The 17,493-nt window shown below is 38.0% G+C and overlaps 3 protein-coding genes across 9 annotated transcripts; all 3 read left to right on the top strand.

Annotated features, from left to right (window-relative positions):
- Positions 1–266: 266 nt before the first annotated feature.
- Positions 267–3,808, top strand: LOC113702492 (E3 ubiquitin-protein ligase SINA-like 7). The gene is made up of 2 exons (XM_027223727.2): positions 267–784; positions 2,974–3,808. Exons 1-2 carry the CDS (start codon positions 344–346, stop codon positions 3,679–3,681), a joined length of 1,149 nt encoding a protein of 382 aa, XP_027079528.2. The 5' UTR covers positions 267–343; the 3' UTR covers positions 3,682–3,808.
- Positions 3,809–4,565: 757 nt separating this feature from the next.
- Positions 4,566–9,984, top strand: LOC113702160 (uncharacterized). 4 transcript variants are annotated; one of them, XM_027223193.2, is made up of 9 exons: positions 4,571–4,859; positions 5,714–5,846; positions 6,554–6,687; positions 6,778–6,835; positions 6,924–7,058; positions 7,141–7,743; positions 7,828–7,971; positions 8,082–8,210; positions 9,005–9,984. In XM_027223193.2, exons 3-9 carry the CDS (start codon positions 6,578–6,580, stop codon positions 9,617–9,619), a joined length of 1,794 nt encoding a protein of 597 aa, XP_027078994.2. In that variant the 5' UTR covers positions 4,571–4,859; positions 5,714–5,846; positions 6,554–6,577; the 3' UTR covers positions 9,620–9,984. The 4 variants fall into 4 exon arrangements, with proteins under 4 accessions (XP_027078995.2, XP_027078994.2, XP_027078993.2 ...); XM_027223194.2 differs by lacking the exon at positions 5,714–5,846 and having other exon boundaries at positions 4,566–4,859; positions 8,735–9,984; XM_027223192.2 differs by lacking the exon at positions 5,714–5,846 and having other exon boundaries at positions 4,688–4,859; positions 9,005–9,868.
- Positions 9,985–11,516: 1,532 nt separating this feature from the next.
- On the top strand, positions 11,517–17,342 carry LOC113702488 (uncharacterized). Of its 4 annotated transcripts, XM_072059635.1 has the most exons (13): positions 11,519–11,881; positions 11,977–12,039; positions 12,721–12,855; positions 12,946–12,975; positions 14,037–14,139; positions 14,863–14,933; positions 15,017–15,121; positions 15,344–15,377; positions 15,651–15,751; positions 16,311–16,370; positions 16,429–16,632; positions 16,703–16,817; positions 17,027–17,342. In XM_072059635.1, the coding sequence occupies exons 1-12, from the start codon at positions 11,741–11,743 to the stop codon at positions 16,790–16,792; spliced, it is 1,137 nt and encodes a 378-aa protein (XP_071915736.1). In that variant the 5' UTR covers positions 11,519–11,740; the 3' UTR covers positions 16,793–16,817; positions 17,027–17,342. The 4 variants fall into 4 exon arrangements, with proteins under 4 accessions (XP_071915737.1, XP_071915736.1, XP_071915735.1 ...); XM_072059634.1 differs by having other exon boundaries at positions 16,703–17,342; XM_072059636.1 differs by lacking the exon at positions 11,977–12,039 and having other exon boundaries at positions 11,517–11,881; positions 16,703–17,342.
- Positions 17,343–17,493: the final 151 nt, after the last annotated feature.

The raw sequence follows: 17,493 nt of genomic DNA, 5'->3' as shown, positions 1-17,493 counted from the left end.
TTATAAGGTAACGAGATATAAATTAGGGGTTAAACATAAATAAATATAAAGTTGATATCAAATTGGCTTGACATAAGCCTATTTTCACTTGAGATGTAAACTTGTAATAACCAGATAAATTACAAGTTAGCTAAATCAATCTCGAATTTTGAAATGTTTTTGGGCACAAATGGGTACTTGTGTGTTGGATGCTTGACTATGTAAAAAATGAAGTGTCAAGGGACCAAAATCGAAATTCCCTCAAAAAGCCAATGAAAAAACAGAACGATAATTTCAATTTCACGCTCATCCCCTCAACCAGTGACCGGCGAGACAGAAGATTGGTAAGGTTAAAGAAGGGAAGATGGCGAGATTCTCTCTGGGAGATGAAGCGGATGAACGAGAAAGGTCCGATCCCAGCAGCAGCAGCTCCAGACCCACCCCTAAGAGGCAAAAACTCACAGTCTCGCCGCAACCCCAACCATCCCAGCCAGCGGTGGATGCACCTATACAAACAAATGATTTAGTTCAAGTAGTGGAAGGGGACGCAGAGGAAGAGGAAGAAGAAGAGTCTGAATATGAAATTGAAGCCGAGGAAGAAGGGTCTGAGTACGAAGACCAAGAAGAAGAAGACGATGACGAAGATGACGACGATGATCAGGAGGAAGACGACCGGATTCTGCAGCCGCAGCCTGAGGTAAACGGGGACGGCAATAGAGATGGGCCCATTTCCGTTACCCTTACTGACCCGGATGTATTGGATTGCCCTATCTGCATTGAGCCCCTCAGCATCCCTGTTTTTCAGGTAATTTTCCATTTTTTCCCTAATTCAAAAATTGAATTACTTCGAATTATCAGGCATGCTTAGTATCGTTGTTGCTGATGCATTTTGATCAAAGCCCAATTAGGGCTAGCTAAGATAATGGATCAACTTTGAGGTACCAGTAGTTGCGAAAGTGTGCTGCTGTTTTTTTCTTTCAACAACCGGAAGAAACACACACACACACTAACCTAAACCTATTCCCAAAGTCCACCTCAAAAGCCGGTAACCAATGAGGGGATTGATGTATTACAATTTAAATGTATTTGAAGTTGACATTACGAGTGGATAGGAGAACTTTAACTCTTGGCGTACTTAGTGGTTGGAGTTGGAATAGCAATTTCGAGCTGAATGTGTTCTTTGTGTCACTTCTGTTCTATTGGTCCTTGGGCTTTGTATAGAATTGTAGGCTCTGTATGTTATCTGGAGGGTGGTTTCGGGCCGAACTCATTGGAATGGTGTTGATTGAATGCCATGGGTAACGACTACAATTGTAATAAAGTTTTTAGTTTGGACCAAAAAAAATCATAACTTGTATATGAGTATATCCTCTCCTTGTTTCTTTGTGGATCTAGTTTTGCATAGAGAGGCTGTTGCTTGCAGAAAACTCAGGAAGAAACAAAAGAAACTCAAAATCCCACTTCCACTCTTTTACTAGGTTCTGTATCAAGTTTGCTTCCTGGATGTATGTATTATGGACACTGAATATGCAAGAATTCTTTGATGATTTTTCTACTTGGCCAGGATAGTGGCCAATGATCTTCTGAGTTTCCCTATTTGCCATAACAATTGAATGCATAAAAGGTCATGTACTTTGTTTCATGTTCAAATTCTTGTGGACTTTGAGTTTCTTACCTTGACAGCATTCGAAATGGAATTAAATTTGTGGGTGGCAGTGGATATTATCTGTTGGTGATCTTGAGGTGTTTTGATTCTGTTGCTTTAGTTATGTCCCTGGTGCAATGGTCACCGTAATATTGTCTACAGTGTTTAATTTAGATGTTTTTGGCGATTGTGATGCTAGCTGGTAGCACTATGTTAGTCATGGTAAAAATTGGTTGAAGTGCTTCAATTATTATGGCCAGTTGGACAGAATTGTCGCATCTGCTTATGATTAAGTCCCAATCGGGTGGGATTGCTGTTTATAATGTTTAGTGGCTGTTGCAGTGGAGGTCTATGTGGGGGCAAAGATGATATTGGTGGTCAAAATGTTGACTTACGTGCTTTAGGTAGTTTTGTTGTTTGTTGATTTAGTTTATCAACTCGATTTTCACAAACACAGCATTAGTTATATTTTGTCGTATTGTGGACAAGGAGTGTGGATGAGAATTCAATCATTTGTCTGTATTTATTACTTTAGATTGTAAAAGGAGTGTGGACGTGGTCTCTAGATTGTGGGTTTATGTTCTTAGGTTCCCTAGATCTTCTTCCTAATTTGTATTCCCTTCCCAAGTGGATGAATTGCAACTGCTATATTGCTTTGTCAATGACTACATCTTGTGCGCCAGCCTGCAAGGAAATATTTCAGCTTCATGTGATTGGTTTAGCTTCTGTCTGTTTGCATCATTATTTGAATTTTCTGTATGATTTACTAAAAATACGTCAAAAACCTTTTGCCAGCTAGCTGATAAAATTCATTTCTCCCGATTCCTCTTGAGAAAAGCATTTACAAATGCATTGATTGGGATTGTTTTGACATTTGTAGTGACTAGTAGAACTTCATTATGGATCTTTTGGGTAATAATTTTTGTTCTCGTGGACTCGTAATGCCTGCAAATTATCTTTCAATTAAAAATGTTTGCATGCGTCAAGTCTCATTCTTAAGCTGCAATATGGGATGCATTCTTTTTTCATATAGTAAGATAACATCTAAGGTTGTCAGTATGGTTAATTGTTGTTGTGTATTTACCCAAGGTCCTTCGAGAAACTTCTACTCACATTTTGTATTACAAACAAAAAGAATTATGCATAAAGTAGTCTTACTACCTGGCTGAAGCTGCAGATTTAATCTGTGTAATTGTGTAATGATTATGCATCTCACTCCTCATTCTTGTCATGTCCTGCAGCCCCATTTTTTATATATATAGTCTACATATATGCAAATTATTAAATTGTTAGCAGGCATGTACAAGGACAAGGACTAATGCGTTTTATTTTTCTGGACTACAATTCAGTGCGAGAATGGGCATATAGCATGCAGCTCTTGCTGCTTAAAGATTCGTAACAAGTGTCCATCCTGCTCTTGGCCAATCGGGTACAACCGATGCCGAGCCATTGAGAAAGTGCTTGAATCGGTGAAAGTGTCATGCAGAAACATTAAGTATGGGTGCACGCAGATGGTGAGATACTGTAATAAGCATGAACATGAGAATACATGCATTCTTGCACCTTGTTCATGTCCTCTTCTTGACTGCAACTTTGTTGGCTCTGCCTGGCAATTATATTCACATTTTAAGCTAAGACATCCAGCTTCTGGCAACACTTTCCTTTTGGGCAAGCCCTTCTCTATTTCTTTGGAGAAAAGCCAAAGGTCTATAATTCTTCGAGAGGGTGATGGAAATATTATCTTTATCCTGAATAACTTCAACGAACGACATGGAAGTGCAATAAATATTGTTCGTATTGCACCGTTAGGATCAGGTACTCGGTTTTCTTATGATCTTACTGTTAAAGACGGGGATACATCTATTAGACTGCAATCTTCCGTAGAAAGCATCCGAAAGTGGGTTGATTGCGCTCCTGCAAAGAAGTTTCTTCTGGTTCCATGCTATTATACCAGTAATTGTGGACAGCTTAAGTTGGACGTATGCATACGGGCCGAACAATCTTGTTCTCGCTCAAGTGGTAATAACATGAAGTTCTTGTTTACCAGGGCTGATTGACCTCACTTCGTTAAAACTTTCTAGTTTAGGAAAAGAAAAGAAAAGAAATTCCATTGTGATGCTGTACTATATTATTAACGTTATGTGTAGTTTTTGTGCATTGGAATGGTAGGGAGGCTGTTTATCCTTTTCATATATATATATATATATATATATATATATATATATATATATATATATATATATATTTTATGAGCATTTCCATTCATTTTCATCGTTGACCTATCCTCCAAACGGTTGGATAAGATTTCATCGTTGACCTATTCATGTTTTCACCGTTGGACAATATTTTACTCTCTGCAAGAAAAAGCAAAATATACCTTTGGACCATCAACCCGGCAATTCTGCAGCCCGGGCGGTAAATAAATGAGCCAATATACTCGGCAATATGGAAATTACACCTTCCCTTTAATTTATTTGTGACCTTCTAGGTGATTGGTTTCCCCTGTTACTGTCCCAGGATGAGATGCTTTGCATGGGTGGGAGCTTCAAAATTTGGATGATCAACTTTTTATAGACAGGATGGCGCAAGCAAGCCAATCCAATTTTGCATTGCACCCACATCTAATAATGCTGCTGGTGTATAACATTCTTATATATGCCGGAGACTAACCCGCAACAATTTAGCCATCCAATCCATAAAACTCGATTAAAGAGAACAAAATATCCAACTGCGCCTAAGCCTTTTAAAAGTTGATCTACTTGTTACCCAGCTGAGAGAAGGGGAAAAAAAAAGAAGAAGAAGAAGAAATGTACATCTTCCTTGACACGTGTGGAATAGCAAACCGGTCAAACCAGTGGGTTGGGCGACCCATTCCCTGTTCACGAGCCTGGACGGAAATACTTAAACAAAGATAAAAGCCAAAGGTACAACCAGATAAAGCACATCAACTGAAAATGGCCAACTAAAGTGCGGCTGTGGATGGTACTTGCTAGTTACTACCAAACGGCCATTAGAGGAACCCAGCGCCGGGCGAACCAACCATCCTAGACATCAACGGCCATCTTCATTTGTCGAGTTCGATGAAACCTAGCTTTCTGAAACCCACCATAATTATATCAACACTTCTGTCTGAATCCACTCCGGAATCTGTTGTTTTGTTATTTCCGAGGAGGAGTCTGCTGCTACGCGGCTGCACTTGATTTCACCCGCCAACTCCGCACTCATGACCACTTTGGTGGGTAGTATGATTTCCATGGAATTTCTTTTTTGAGTTGTTCGTATTTTTTGTTAATGAAATTTGGATTTTGTCGCATGTATATACCTGATCAAAGCTCCTAGTCCCCTAGAATTCACCCACACTGCTTCTTATGTGCCTGTGAGTGTTTCACTGGGTACTTTTTCCCGTTAATGTGTTTTTGTTTCTTGCTTAATCTTGTGAATTTGAATATCAAGGTGATGCCTGCATTGGTAAGAAATTTGCAAAGGAGTAATTCTGTTGTGCTTTTATGGGGATCTTTTGTGGAGGCTTTGTTTAGAGAGTCATGAAATTGGCTGGGTTGTACTCTTTTTGTCATCTTAGTTCCATCTATATTGCTCTTCTGATAGATCATGCACGGCAACTCCCAGAAATGTAGTTATTTGCTTCTCATATGGGATATGACAATTTATGCTGGTTGTAGCTTTATGTGTTTCTGAGTGTTGAAAAATGTCAGGGAGCTATGGCCCCTTTTAATAGCCACTGCTTGGTTTCCAGTATTAGTTTTTGAAAAATTTGGACAATTTTTCGACTATGTTTTAGGTGGTTATATGCTTTTCTTTCTGTTACTTCGAAAGTAGCTGCTTCAGCTTCAACCACTCAAATTTTTTATATTCCTTTTTATTTCTCATCAAATGGATGGCATCTTCTTCTGGAAATCCTAGCTATTCTTAGCATGATATTGGGAAATCTCATTACTATTACTCAAACAAGCATGAAACGTATGCTTGCATATTCGTCCATAGGTCAAATCGGGTATGCAATTATTGGAAATCAAATGGATTCAAGTAAAATATACTCGAACGTATCAATAAGTGAGACCCATACTGCAGGTTGTTTCATGTCATAAATAAACTCGAACACTCAAGAAATCCGTTGGGCAGGCGGATTCACATCTTTTATGACCAACGCAGTCTTCGGTTCTTGGAGCCGAAGCAATTTGTTTAGCTTTACATCCGTCCCAAGGTATCATTTCTAATACATCGGTCGGGCAAGCTTGGACACATTGAGCACACCCTATACACGTATCATAAATCTTCACTGAATGTGACATTGAATCTATATATTTTGGAAAGTCATAAATTTTCCTTCAGCTTTTTTCAAATTAGCTTCCGCTATTTCAAGAGTTTGCTGAGCTTCTTGTGGATCAATGTCATTACCCTTCTCTGCATCATTTACTAAAACAACGATTTCATTATTGCCTATTTTAGCAAAACCACCCATAAGAGCCATCGTTAACCATTGGCCATTATGGCGTATTCTCAAAATGCCTATATCTACAGCTGTGGCAATAGGGGCATGGTTCGGTAATACGCAAATTTGACCACTATTAGTAGGTAAAATGATTTCTTTTACTTCTGAATCCCAAACAATTTGATTAGGCGTCAGTACACAAAGATTTAATACACGTTTGGGAAAAACATGTATACAATACATGGGCTCTTTTTGGGTTAGAATTGGGATCGTAATTTTGTAGTGCATTTTATTGCCATTGAGTTGACATTTTTAGCCTTTTAGGCAACAGCTTCTGTTTCATCTTCTTCATGTACTTATTTTCTTGTGAGGCGTACAGTATTGTTTTTCATGTTGTACTTTTACTTTACTTTATTCTTTTAAGCACTAGTGGGTGTTCTTCATGAATGATACGCTTTGTACCCTAATACAACTCTAAGGTACCAAGTGAAGCAGATCTTCTTATGGAAAAGAGAAAGGAACCAGAGAATGGAGGTTCTGAAGGGAGTAGGAAAAAGAAGAAGAAGAGGCAAGTTAGCACGCCCCGCCCTGCCTGCTCTTGGGTGCATTTCAGGTAAAGTTTTCACAACTTTGGCCTTCAATGTTTCATTGTCTCCTTATATTGTTTCTACTGGTGTACTAACATTTACATGGAACTTGTTAGCCGCGAATTTATTAAGGAGTATAGTGCTTCACATCCTGGATCGTCGGGTCTGAAAACAGTGAGAATCTGGCTATATTATGTCATCATAGTTTTCTTTATTTAAATTAGGAATGTTATGTTAATTCATGATGTGTGGCTCATTTCAGGCCACAAAAGCTGCCTCAGATGCCTGGAAGCTGATGAGCCCTGAAGAAAAAGAAAAATACACTACTCGTGCCCGTGAAGTGTGGGATAAGTATTTGAGTGCAAGTCCTGCCCGGGCTCCTAAACCAAGACGGCAGGTTACTCCCTTTTTTTTTTGTGGAGTACACTTTTCTTGGACTCTTTCAATTGATGAAGAAAAATTTTGTCCGTTTCATGCAGACCAAACTGGTTACAAGGTGCTCCCCTGGTCGTTTATTGAATGTAATACAGCGGCTAACGCCAGAACAGAAGGCTTCTGTGAAAAGCATGGGATTTGGTAGCATCCTTGGTTTAAGATGCCGAACTCTTAGGCGTAGTTTGTGCCTTTGGCTATTGGAGAGATTTAACACCATGAGACGTAGCTTGGAGATTTGCGGTGAGCGCATACCTCTAACTCCACAAGATGTGGAACTTGTCATGGGATTAGCAGCTAGTGGAAAGGATGTGGTGAATTCAGGTCCTGATGATGTAATTTTGGAATTGCGTCAAAAATACAATGCCACCAATCGTGGGATTTCTGTGCGCCTTTTAGAAGAGCGATTGGCAGCTCCAGAAGCGGGAGAGGATTTCAAAAGATCATTTGTTCTTTATGTATTAGGCACTCTTTTGTGTCCTACTGCAAGATTGGATGTTAGCCCAACATTCCTCCACTTTTTGACAAATGTGGAAGTTATCCATCAGTATAATTGGGGAAAGTTCTTGCTTGACCGGCTAGTTCGTGAGGTAGCTCGCTATCGTCAAGGGAAGCAACGTGCCGTTGGTGGTTGTTTGTTGTTTCTCCAGGTGAGGATGTTTGACAATTAAAATAGAACATCACTTTGGCCTCTTATACTCAAGTGCTTAGCTTAACTATTTAGCCTTTTGCAGCTTTTCTACTATGAATGTGTCGCTGTTAGAGGATTGCATGAACTGGCCCCTGTTTCTTTTCCTTGCTTATACTCTTGGGGTGAGGAAGAAATTAGTGAAAGAGAAAAGCAAGAAAAAGAGCTTGGTGGTTATGGTGCAGGGGAGGTACATGACATTTGGTGTTAATTTTTTTCGTTGAAGGGGGTGGTACAATGATTAATTGTTATAAGTCTCGACATTATGTTGCAGATTGTAAGTCTATTATTCACATGCAGGTGGTCTGTAAGGAGAGAGGACTTGGGATGGGACTACTTGGGTACAAGCGCCAAGCTGAGATCATGCCGACCAGGATTATGGCACCTGAGTTTGATCATTGTCCTGCACAGGAGCAGGATGGACACTTGGTATTCATGAAATCTGTCTCTGAATTTGGATGATATGTTATTTTTACTATATTGTGTCCAGTCATCCAGTGTATTCTTCCATTTCTACAAATGGTAAATTAACTTATATGATATTTGTGTCATAAAAAATGGCAGGTATTTCCCATTTTTTCCCTTGCGGTTGAACTACTGAGTCTAGGATGATTCTTTTGGGCTGTGCTTATCTCATCTTTTCCTAGATGTATGCATACAACTCTTTATTTGATAATTAATTTGAAAGAATAGGCTACTCTCTGCGACCTTGGTGTACCTTTCATATTTTGTCTTATTCCTGAGTGAACTTCTTTTTAGCATAACACTCAGCATTGACTACCTTTCTCTACTGTAGCAGTATGACTTCTTGAGCATAACTTTTTATCTTTTGGTTAAACATGGAAAACACTGTAAGAAGCAGACAATATAGGACCATTTTATCTTTTTTTGTTCAACTCTCAAATCTTATTGTAGTTTCAGAACCTGAATGTCAAAATTTTTTTCCCCTCTAGTTTATTGGCGCAGGTGTAATGTGAGGAGTGCAGCTATAACTGGGGAGTTACAATCATGGCTTCCTTAATGTATTTGCAGATATGGATGCTATCTTTTATGCTATATTGTCTATGCACTTACCTGAATTGCTGTCATTATTGTTTTAACTTTCTCGACAAGTGCCCCAAGTTCTGCTTACCTCTAGTTTAATTTTTAGACAACTGACATATCTGGTACATGATTTCCAGCAATGTATAGATGGTTTCTGATTGACTTCTTATTTACATCAGGAAAATGTGCCAATTAATGACAGAGAAGGTACTGCAGTCAGTGGAGAGACTGCTGTCGCTGATTCAGTCAGAAGAGCATGTCGAAATGTGGAGTACGGATGCACAGAACTTGTGGATTATGAAACGCGGAATGACCATGAAGAGGCCTGCATATACACTCCATGTGCCTGCCCCCTTAAGAACTGTGACTTTGTTGGGTCCTCTGGGCAGTTGTCACTGCATTTCAGCAGCAAACACTGGGACTCGGGAAGACGCTTTCAGTATGACTGCCCTCTTTGTGTTTCACTGGGCAAGAATGAGACACACCTTGTTTTGCAAGCAGAAAAAGATGGTGTTCTCTTTCTCCTGAATAAGGGGACAGAAAGCATTGGGCATAACCTCGTGATAACTTGCATTTGCCCAAGCTCATCTAAGGAACGATATTTTTATGATCTTGCATCAGAAAGAGGAAGCAGCTCTCTGAGATTGAAGTCATACACACAAAATTACCCAGGCAGGGTGGAAGGTTCACCTCCTGTGGACTTTCTTCTAGTTCCCTTTGCTTATCTCAGCTCATCTGGGCAGCTAGATGTAGAAGTTTGCATATGGAGTTCAAACGGTCCAAGTGCTGATTGACCAATGTAGACGTTATAAATCAAGCCAGCTGTCAGTGCTCGTCGGACCACTCGGTCTAGGAATGTTAGTAGTGGGAAATTGTACTCCCAGAATTTGTAAAAACCGTGTAACACTTACCGGCGGACATATAGTTTAGTACTCGGCGAGAACTCAAAAGCGAGTCATCTAACTTGGTAGCGCTGGTGGGGTCTTGGCTTGGTTTTTGTTGGTTGACGATTAGAGACAGTAAAGGCGGCAGTTTGATTGCGATTTGTAGGCACAGCTTCACAGAATTGAGCAGCCATAGTTAGTGTATGGTACATGCTTTTGTTCAGCTTGAAAGAAAAAATCAAAGCAAAGAGTAAAGAAGCCATTTGACATTGAAATCTCCTAGATTTTTCTTACTACTCTTCTCCCTTGTACATTTTTTCCAGCAATTCAAGCTCTGTACGTGGATGAATAGCGTTGAAAATGACAATAATGATAAAGAACAGTAGAAACTGGAAACTTCAGAAAACTGAATCGCTCTGGCCGTCAGCATTGAAATGCAGTTGTGCGAGAGCGAGTGGCTAACCTTTGCAATTTGTAAATTTGTATCCTGACACGATATGGGCCGTGTATAGAATCAGGGTATAGGAACAAACGAGGTTAGTTTTTAGGGATAATTTCAGAAACCTCCCTTGAGATTTCTAACAATTTTACCAGTCTCTCATGAAGTTTGCAAAATTATAAAAACCTCCCTTGAGGTTAAGGTTTTAAACTTTTAAAAACAAAATTAGTTCAATTAAAAAAAGCACTTTAAAAATAGAGATGAAACTTTTATTCCAGTAAAAGAATAAAAATAATTAAAAGTTAGAAATAATTAATAAACACATTTTACCACTGAAAAAGTTCAAATTCAAATAAATTAGACAATACAAATAAGCAACAAAACTATACTAATGATCACAAGATTTAGCAAAACAGACTAGTCTTATCTTTTAATATGATGTTTGTTATGATTCTTGTGATTTTAAATAGCAAAAATTTTGAATTTTGAATTTTGTTTTTATTTTCCCTCTTTTTTCCTTTACTTTCATGAAATTACTTACAACTGTCATAACTTAAAGAGTTTCTAATTGTTTAATCGTTAGATATTAGCAAAGGAGAAAGGAGGGAAAAGAAATGCAAAATTTAAAAATTTTTCTTTTCAAAATCACAAGAATTGTAGCAAACATCATGTCAAAAGAGATGACTAGTCTGTTTTGCTGAATCCTATTATCATTAATATAGTTTTGTTGCTTATTTGTATTATCAAATTTATTGAATGTGAACTTTTTGAGTTGTAAAATGTGTTTATTAATTGTTTCTAACTTTTAATTATTTTCATTCTTTTACTGATACAACTTATATATATACATAAGGGGTATTAATGGAACAAAAGTTTCATCTCTCTCCTTAAAGTATTTTTTTAATGTTACTTTTTCTAATTGGACCAATTTTATTATCAAAACCTTAACCTTGATTTTGTAAAATTTAGGGGAGGCTAGTGAAATTGTTAGAAATCTCATGGGAGGTTTCTTCAAGTATCCCTAGTTTTTATGGTAGATTTATAAGTTTTTTTTTTGTTAGTAGTAGATAATATTATGAGCTCTTGTATAAAGCAAAACAACGTTCCATATGGTTTAAGGTGACAAATCGCCGATTCAATTGAACCATGTGCATGAATTGCGAAGTCACAATTTCAGTTGTGAAATTGTTCGACCGGAATACTAATTTACAAACTGGGGCGGGGTACTTCAGGTGCAGGGTGATTAGTCCGGCAAAACTGGGATACACTCTGTATTGACAAAAAAAAAAAAAAAAGAATACTAATTTACAAACTAAAAAAGACTGCCAAGAAAAAAAAAAAAAGTTACGGGAAGGACCAGGGCGGGTTCACTTTACTTGCCTCCCCGAAACATCGGTTACCGGTCTGCGATATTGGGTGCAGGACTGTTGGTTCTATTCTTTGTAGATTAATCCTGGAAAGCCCAATGAGTCCCATTTGCAATATGGTCCGTAAAATCCCACGAGGAACTTAGCCCCATTGCCCAGTTCTGAGAACATCAAGCAGCTGCAATCGGAACCTGGAAGAGCAAGAAAGAGGAGGAAAAGAAGAAGATGATGGTATTGATATGGTCCTCTGCGATGATGCTTCGACGCTTTTGCTGCTTCAGCACTAGTGCTTCTTCTTCTCTTGCATCTGCTCCTTTTTCTTCCCTTAACAAGAAAAGGCGTCTGGTCTTCTTGGGATCCCCTCAGGTTTAATACCCTTCTCTCTTCTCTTCGCTGCCTGCTTTTATAGTTAATACAACTTACAATGCCTACGTTTTGTAAATTAGTTATTTGTTCTCTAGGTATCTGCTTCGGTTCTTGATGCTTTATTCTCTGCATCTTCTGCTCCTGATTCCCTATTTGAGGTATTACTGCTTTATCTTTCATTATTCTGTAGTGTAATGCTTGTGCTTAAGTCATTTTGTACAGTAAATTCTGCTCAAAAAACATACAGAATTTTTTGTTGTAATCTTGTTTTCCTTGAAATTTATGTGACCTGCTGAACATTTACAGTAAAGGTACGACTTGTAGACATTTTTTCACCAGTCATGAATGTTAATGGTTTGTAGCATCAGCTATATTCCATGACCCTTAATCATGAATCATTCTTTTACAGTGTTTGGTTGTTGTTTCACAGTAGAGTATTTGAAGCGATAGAGTTTTAAAAAATTACAATTTGCACAATGCAGCAGATGATATAGCAAGCTTCGTCTTCTTTGTTGATGTTGCTTTTGTTGAAGTTCTCTTACTGATTATTTTAGCTTCTGCTTGTAGAAGTTCATATTTAATTTCCCAGTTTGTCAAGTGGAAATATGGTTTGCTGGGTCGTTCATAATTATAATCAATGGGAAATTTACTGCTGTATCTGGCCTTAGGATTCGTACTTCTCATCCTAGTTTTTCTATATTTCCTTGCTCTTGTTAGCATTGTGTATATATTTTTAATGATGGTCTGATAGGCTTTGAGGCATTCATGGCAATTGGAATTCGCTAATCAATATTGATTCTTTCACTTTTTTTTCTTTTTTGGTATTTGCAATGCTCTAGGTTGCTGCAATTGTTACTCAGCCACCCTCTGGGAGAGATAGAGGAAGAAAGATCACGCCTTCTCCTGTAGCACAGCATGCTCTTGACAAAGGCTTCCCCTCTGATTTGATATTCACACCTGTAAAAGCTGGTGAGGTAACATCTTAATACAGTTATGCAGAAATTTAATTATCTTATAGCAGTTTGCAACAAGTGCATCACATTTGTACTTTTTTGCGCACATAGGTAAATTGGGGGCAAATGATAACCATCCAGGTTGCAGCCTTTTTTTTCTGACGATTCTGTATTGAGGGTGTGAATGGTCACTTCGCAGCATAATTTTTAAGCCACTGCCAAAGTATTAGGAGATAGTATACTGTCGCATTTGAGATTTTTTGCTCTGGGAAGCCGATTAAAAGCACTGATGGATCAAGCTGCCCGATACTGACAACTAAATTATTATACATAGATCGCCATTTCTTGGTGATTGCTGCTTGTACTCCATTCTAGATTCACTAGCATACAAAAATTTAGAATGGCATTCTGCTCTTTCAAAACATGCCCAGAGGGGAATGCCCATTTACGAATGAGTGAATGAAAGGGAATAGAAAACTTTTTGCAGTAACAGACATCCTCAGGTTAATATTTAACAATGAACTTTGTCAGTCAGATCCTTTTTTTTTTTGGTGGCTAAAAAGGTTTATTAGGGGTGGTCACTCGTTTCCATGGACAGGGCCTGTTACCAGGTGCACCAGGGCTTGTACTGTTTCATGTAGATAGCCTACCAACCAATTGGCGAATGCTTGATGCTTTTGTACTTTAATGCGATCCATGACTTGTACAAGAAGCACCTACTTGTTACTGGGAGATTTTCATGTAGAAAGTTAGAAAATTTTGTAGCTTGGACAGTGGTATTAGCAATTCTGGCTGGTTAGAAAAACAATTGAGGAGCTGTGATGTTATACAACTGTAGATCATAAAAAGATGCATACTTTTTGATGAATATATTTGGCATATTCAACATCTATGGGTTTGTTTGGATTGAGCATTATTTACCCAGTTTTATTTGTTTACATCATCATTACAATTTCCAATACACCTTTTTATCTTTCCAATTACCTTTTTATCTAAAATACATCACATCACAAAAAGTGCTACAGTAAAAATATCCCAAATAATCCCAAATAACTTACAATCCAAACAAATATGTTGCATTGCCATGAAGACCTTCAGTTGATTTCCCGATTTCCCTTTGCTATTGATGCTGTTGAGCTTAACACTTCTGAAGGAATGCCCTCCTTGATAAGAGAACTTACCATCAACTTTATTTTGTTTAGGAATCATTTCTTGAGAATTTCAAGTCTCTGGAGCCTGAACTTTGTGTTACTGCTGCATATGGGAATATTTTACCAAGCAAGTTTCTGAAGATTCCATCATTGGGTTAGTAATCGTGATTTTTCTGTCAGAAATCCCGTTTGTATTAGTTGTTATCTCAGGTTTTTTAGAAGTTTAAACATCTAAATTGTGAACGCCATGGAGAGATGTATACCAATAATTCCTTGAAAGTGGCAAAAGATGTGTACTTTGACCTTTGGTGGAATGTTGATGTCAAAAGTAAGAGAAATTAATACTTATTTTATCATTTAACTGTCTATCACAACTTTCAGAAAAGTCCCCTTTCTGGTATTTACATCTGACAAAAATAAGAACCTGGAGAATAAGTCGAACAGATGATGGGTATGTGAGCATGGTTGAAATCAAAATTTTGATAAGATGAATGTCTGATTGTTGAATGATAACAAGAAAAGAGTATAAAGGAAAAGAAGACAAGTAGAGAAGAGAGTATGTCAAGCTAGATTTAGGGCAAAACAACAAATGGTGGAGTAATAAATCATGAGATTGTGAAATGGTAAAAAGTTGCAACTACATATAATAGAAGCAGAGAAAATAGACTGAAATGGTCAGAAGTTTAACTAGTAAAATGAAGAAACATGTTCACTATTTGTAAGTTATTACAGTGATAGTCCAGAAGCAAGGAGAAATGTTTTAGTGCTGTCCCACGATAGTTTGGCACAAAATATTTTTCCAGTTCATTTATTGCATCAAATCTGTAAATTGGGGAATTTGATTTAAGCTTTTTCTTATTCAAATGCATTCTTGTAGGGACCGTAAACATTCACCCAAGCTTGCTGCCTCTCTACCGTGGTGCAGCCCCTGTTCAGCGAGCATTGGAGGTTAAGTTTCTTAGACTTAGACTTTGACTCTGACTTGTTTAATATTTAGACATTTATTAATCATGAAATGAATTTTGTAACAGGATGGCGTAAAGGAAACAGGAGTGTCACTAGCATTTACTGTACGTCAACTGGATGCTGGACCTGTTATTTCTTGTCAAAGAATAGATGTAGATGATCAAATAAAGGTACTAAAGTCTTTCTTCTTCCTTCGATTTATGTCATATAAGCTCCTCATTCTAGTGTCTTATGAATCTATACTCTTTCCCAAACCACTGAAAATCATTAATGTGTCGTCCACGACTGAAAAAGATCTTGAGTGTATGTTATATCTGAATTGAAGTAATTCTATAAGGCTAGCATATACTGCTTTCTTAAAGTCAGCTAACTTTGTACTGATTCGTTTGCAGGCAGCAGAGCTACTTGAGTTATTATTTGCACAAGGTAGGTGTTGTGCATTCCTTCTCCTACTACTGCTTTGCATTAATATTTTAAGTATTCATCTGATATAATACTTAATAGATTTATGCCACTTTGAGATCTTTGGCATATCAATTAATATTTCTCAGGACTTTAGTGCAATCTGGACTCTGTTAGTTTAGCAGTGAGTGGAATGCTTAGAGAAATTGGCTTTTGTTCTTTTAGAGAAATGGGGCTTTTATTTTTCTAGCCTACTGTAAAAGGTATTGGTGACTCATTAGTTCTTGGAACATTCAGGATCTGAACTTCTGCTCCGTGAGCTTCCCTTTATTTTTGATGGATCAGCTAAAAGAAAAGCAGAAGAGCAGGATGAATCTAAAGCAACTCTGGCTCCAAAGGTGAAGTTTGTTTAACATCCCTTAGTTGAAATAAGTATGAAGTAACTGAGGAATAATCACAAGAATATCAGATTATTTACAAATTGTTTTGGAGTTGATACCCGTAAGATGTGCATCTGATACTTGCAGCCATTCAAAGAAGTTAAGGAAAGTAGTTGTTGAATTGATTTCTTTAGAGACATCGATCTTGATATTCATCTATTCTCTCTCATCTTGGAGTAACTGACCTGATTTCTCTCTTTGCCAACTGATGAACAAAATGAATTTCAATAAAGCCCAATTTGATGCTGCTACTTGATTATTAGATTTTTGGATTGAATTTGATCCAAAACTCGCAACAAAATTTTCTTATGATCTTGTCTAAAAATGGTGCAGGTCATATCCTGCAATTTTTATCCCCTTCATTTGTTAATGAGGATTACGCTGCTTAAATTTTTGTATGAGTAGCCTGTTGATTAAATTTGCATTTGAGATTATATACTTGTTTTTCTTCTGGTTGATTCTTGGGACATATCTTACCTACATATGAATATTGGGTTACTTTGATTGCTCGATACAGATAACACCCAAGGAGTCATGGCTATCCTTTGATCAAGAAGCTATAACCCTTCATAACAAGGTATTGGTTTGATCCTCATGTTGCTCCTACTGTATAATCATGACACATAGTCTTCTAGGTTCGTGCATTTGCAGGTTGGCCTGGTACCAGAGCTAAAGTCATGATTGTGGATCCCCAAAACGGTCAGTCTAATACTACCGAGCTTAAGATTATCACAACAAGAGTTTATAATGGTGCCAAAGCTCAGAGTGGGGATGCTGATGATGTGGTTTTCAACAAAGGTTCACTGATATTCCCATGTGGCAGGCAGACGGCACTGGAGGTGGGAATTGTCGTTAATTTGGTCTACTTCTTGCAGCCATCACAGTGATTAGCATCTTGTATCATTGCAGGTGCTAGAAGTGCAACTTCCAGGTAAAAAGGTGGTAAATGCGTCAGCATTTTGGAATGGATTGAGAGGTCAGAAATTGAAGCGGATATGACTACAGTTGCTGAGCAGCAGTCCATGTAAGTTGTGAAGTAGACAAGGAAACACATTGAGTTCTATCATCCTTCCTCTCAAAAATGAAAATATTGTTAGTTTTAATGTCTTTAATTTTTCTTAATACATGTGGAACGGAGGATTCTGGTGTTTCCGTACCAAAGGGATCATTCTTGTATTATTGTTGTGCACCGAGAACAGAGCATCGCTATTAGTTGGTTTGTGCGTTGGTCAGGTACAGCCCCTTCTAAAAAAGATTACCGTATTGTGATATGAAGGACTGGACCTGCTGCACCAATGGAGGGAAAGATTGAAGAAGAGTTCGTTTTCTTCCCATTTCTTAACATTCACCTTTTAGATTGGTTGTTCTTCTGGGCTACGAAAAATGGATCTAAAAGTCCCCGAGTAGAGCTCTACTTGTAGTTTATCCTTGAGATAATATCATTGGAATTTCTTCGAGGACTGACTCTCACGGGGTACTCAGAAGAACCCTTCAGGCTCCTCTTTGTCCTAAAAGGGGAGTAAGAATGTCATTTGAATTTTGTTGTTTATGTCGCATTCTGCTTCCTACCAAATTCTCTCTTCTCTTGTTCTGTTTGGTCCCTCGAATCCTTTAATTTTGCATGTAAACAAGGTGAAAAGAGGAAACGAGCACTTCTTACGAATTGAGTCGTGCCTTCCCCAGCAATGCCTATTGCGGGG

The sequence above is a fragment of the Coffea arabica genome, chromosome 7e, assembly GCF_036785885.1.
Source record: "Coffea arabica cultivar ET-39 chromosome 7e, Coffea Arabica ET-39 HiFi, whole genome shotgun sequence".
In the NCBI taxonomy this organism is placed as follows: Eukaryota; Viridiplantae; Streptophyta; class Magnoliopsida; order Gentianales; family Rubiaceae; genus Coffea; species Coffea arabica.
This window is presented reverse-complemented; position numbering and strand designations above follow the sequence as displayed.

Excerpts from the sequence above, each read along its gene's own strand:
- LOC113702492 (XM_027223727.2), top strand. The coding sequence starts at position 344 with ATGGCGAGATTCTCTCTGGGAGATGAAGCGGATGAACGAGAAAGGTCC. Across the intron at positions 785-2,973 it reads TCAGCATCCCTGTTTTTCAG|TGCGAGAATGGGCATATAGC; the intron begins GTAATTTTCCAT and ends ACTACAATTCAG.
- LOC113702160 (XM_027223192.2), top strand. Across the intron at positions 7,744-7,827 it reads GTTGTTTGTTGTTTCTCCAG|CTTTTCTACTATGAATGTGT; the intron begins GTGAGGATGTTT and ends AGCCTTTTGCAG. Across the intron at positions 7,972-8,081 it reads GTGGTTATGGTGCAGGGGAG|GTGGTCTGTAAGGAGAGAGG; the intron begins GTACATGACATT and ends ATTCACATGCAG.
- LOC113702488 (XM_072059635.1), top strand. The coding sequence starts at position 11,741 with ATGATGGTATTGATATGGTCCTCTGCGATGATGCTTCGACGCTTTTGC. Across the intron at positions 11,882-11,976 it reads TCTTCTTGGGATCCCCTCAG|GTATCTGCTTCGGTTCTTGA; the intron begins GTTTAATACCCT and ends TTTGTTCTCTAG. Across the intron at positions 15,122-15,343 it reads ATGTAGATGATCAAATAAAG|GCAGCAGAGCTACTTGAGTT; the intron begins GTACTAAAGTCT and ends ATTCGTTTGCAG.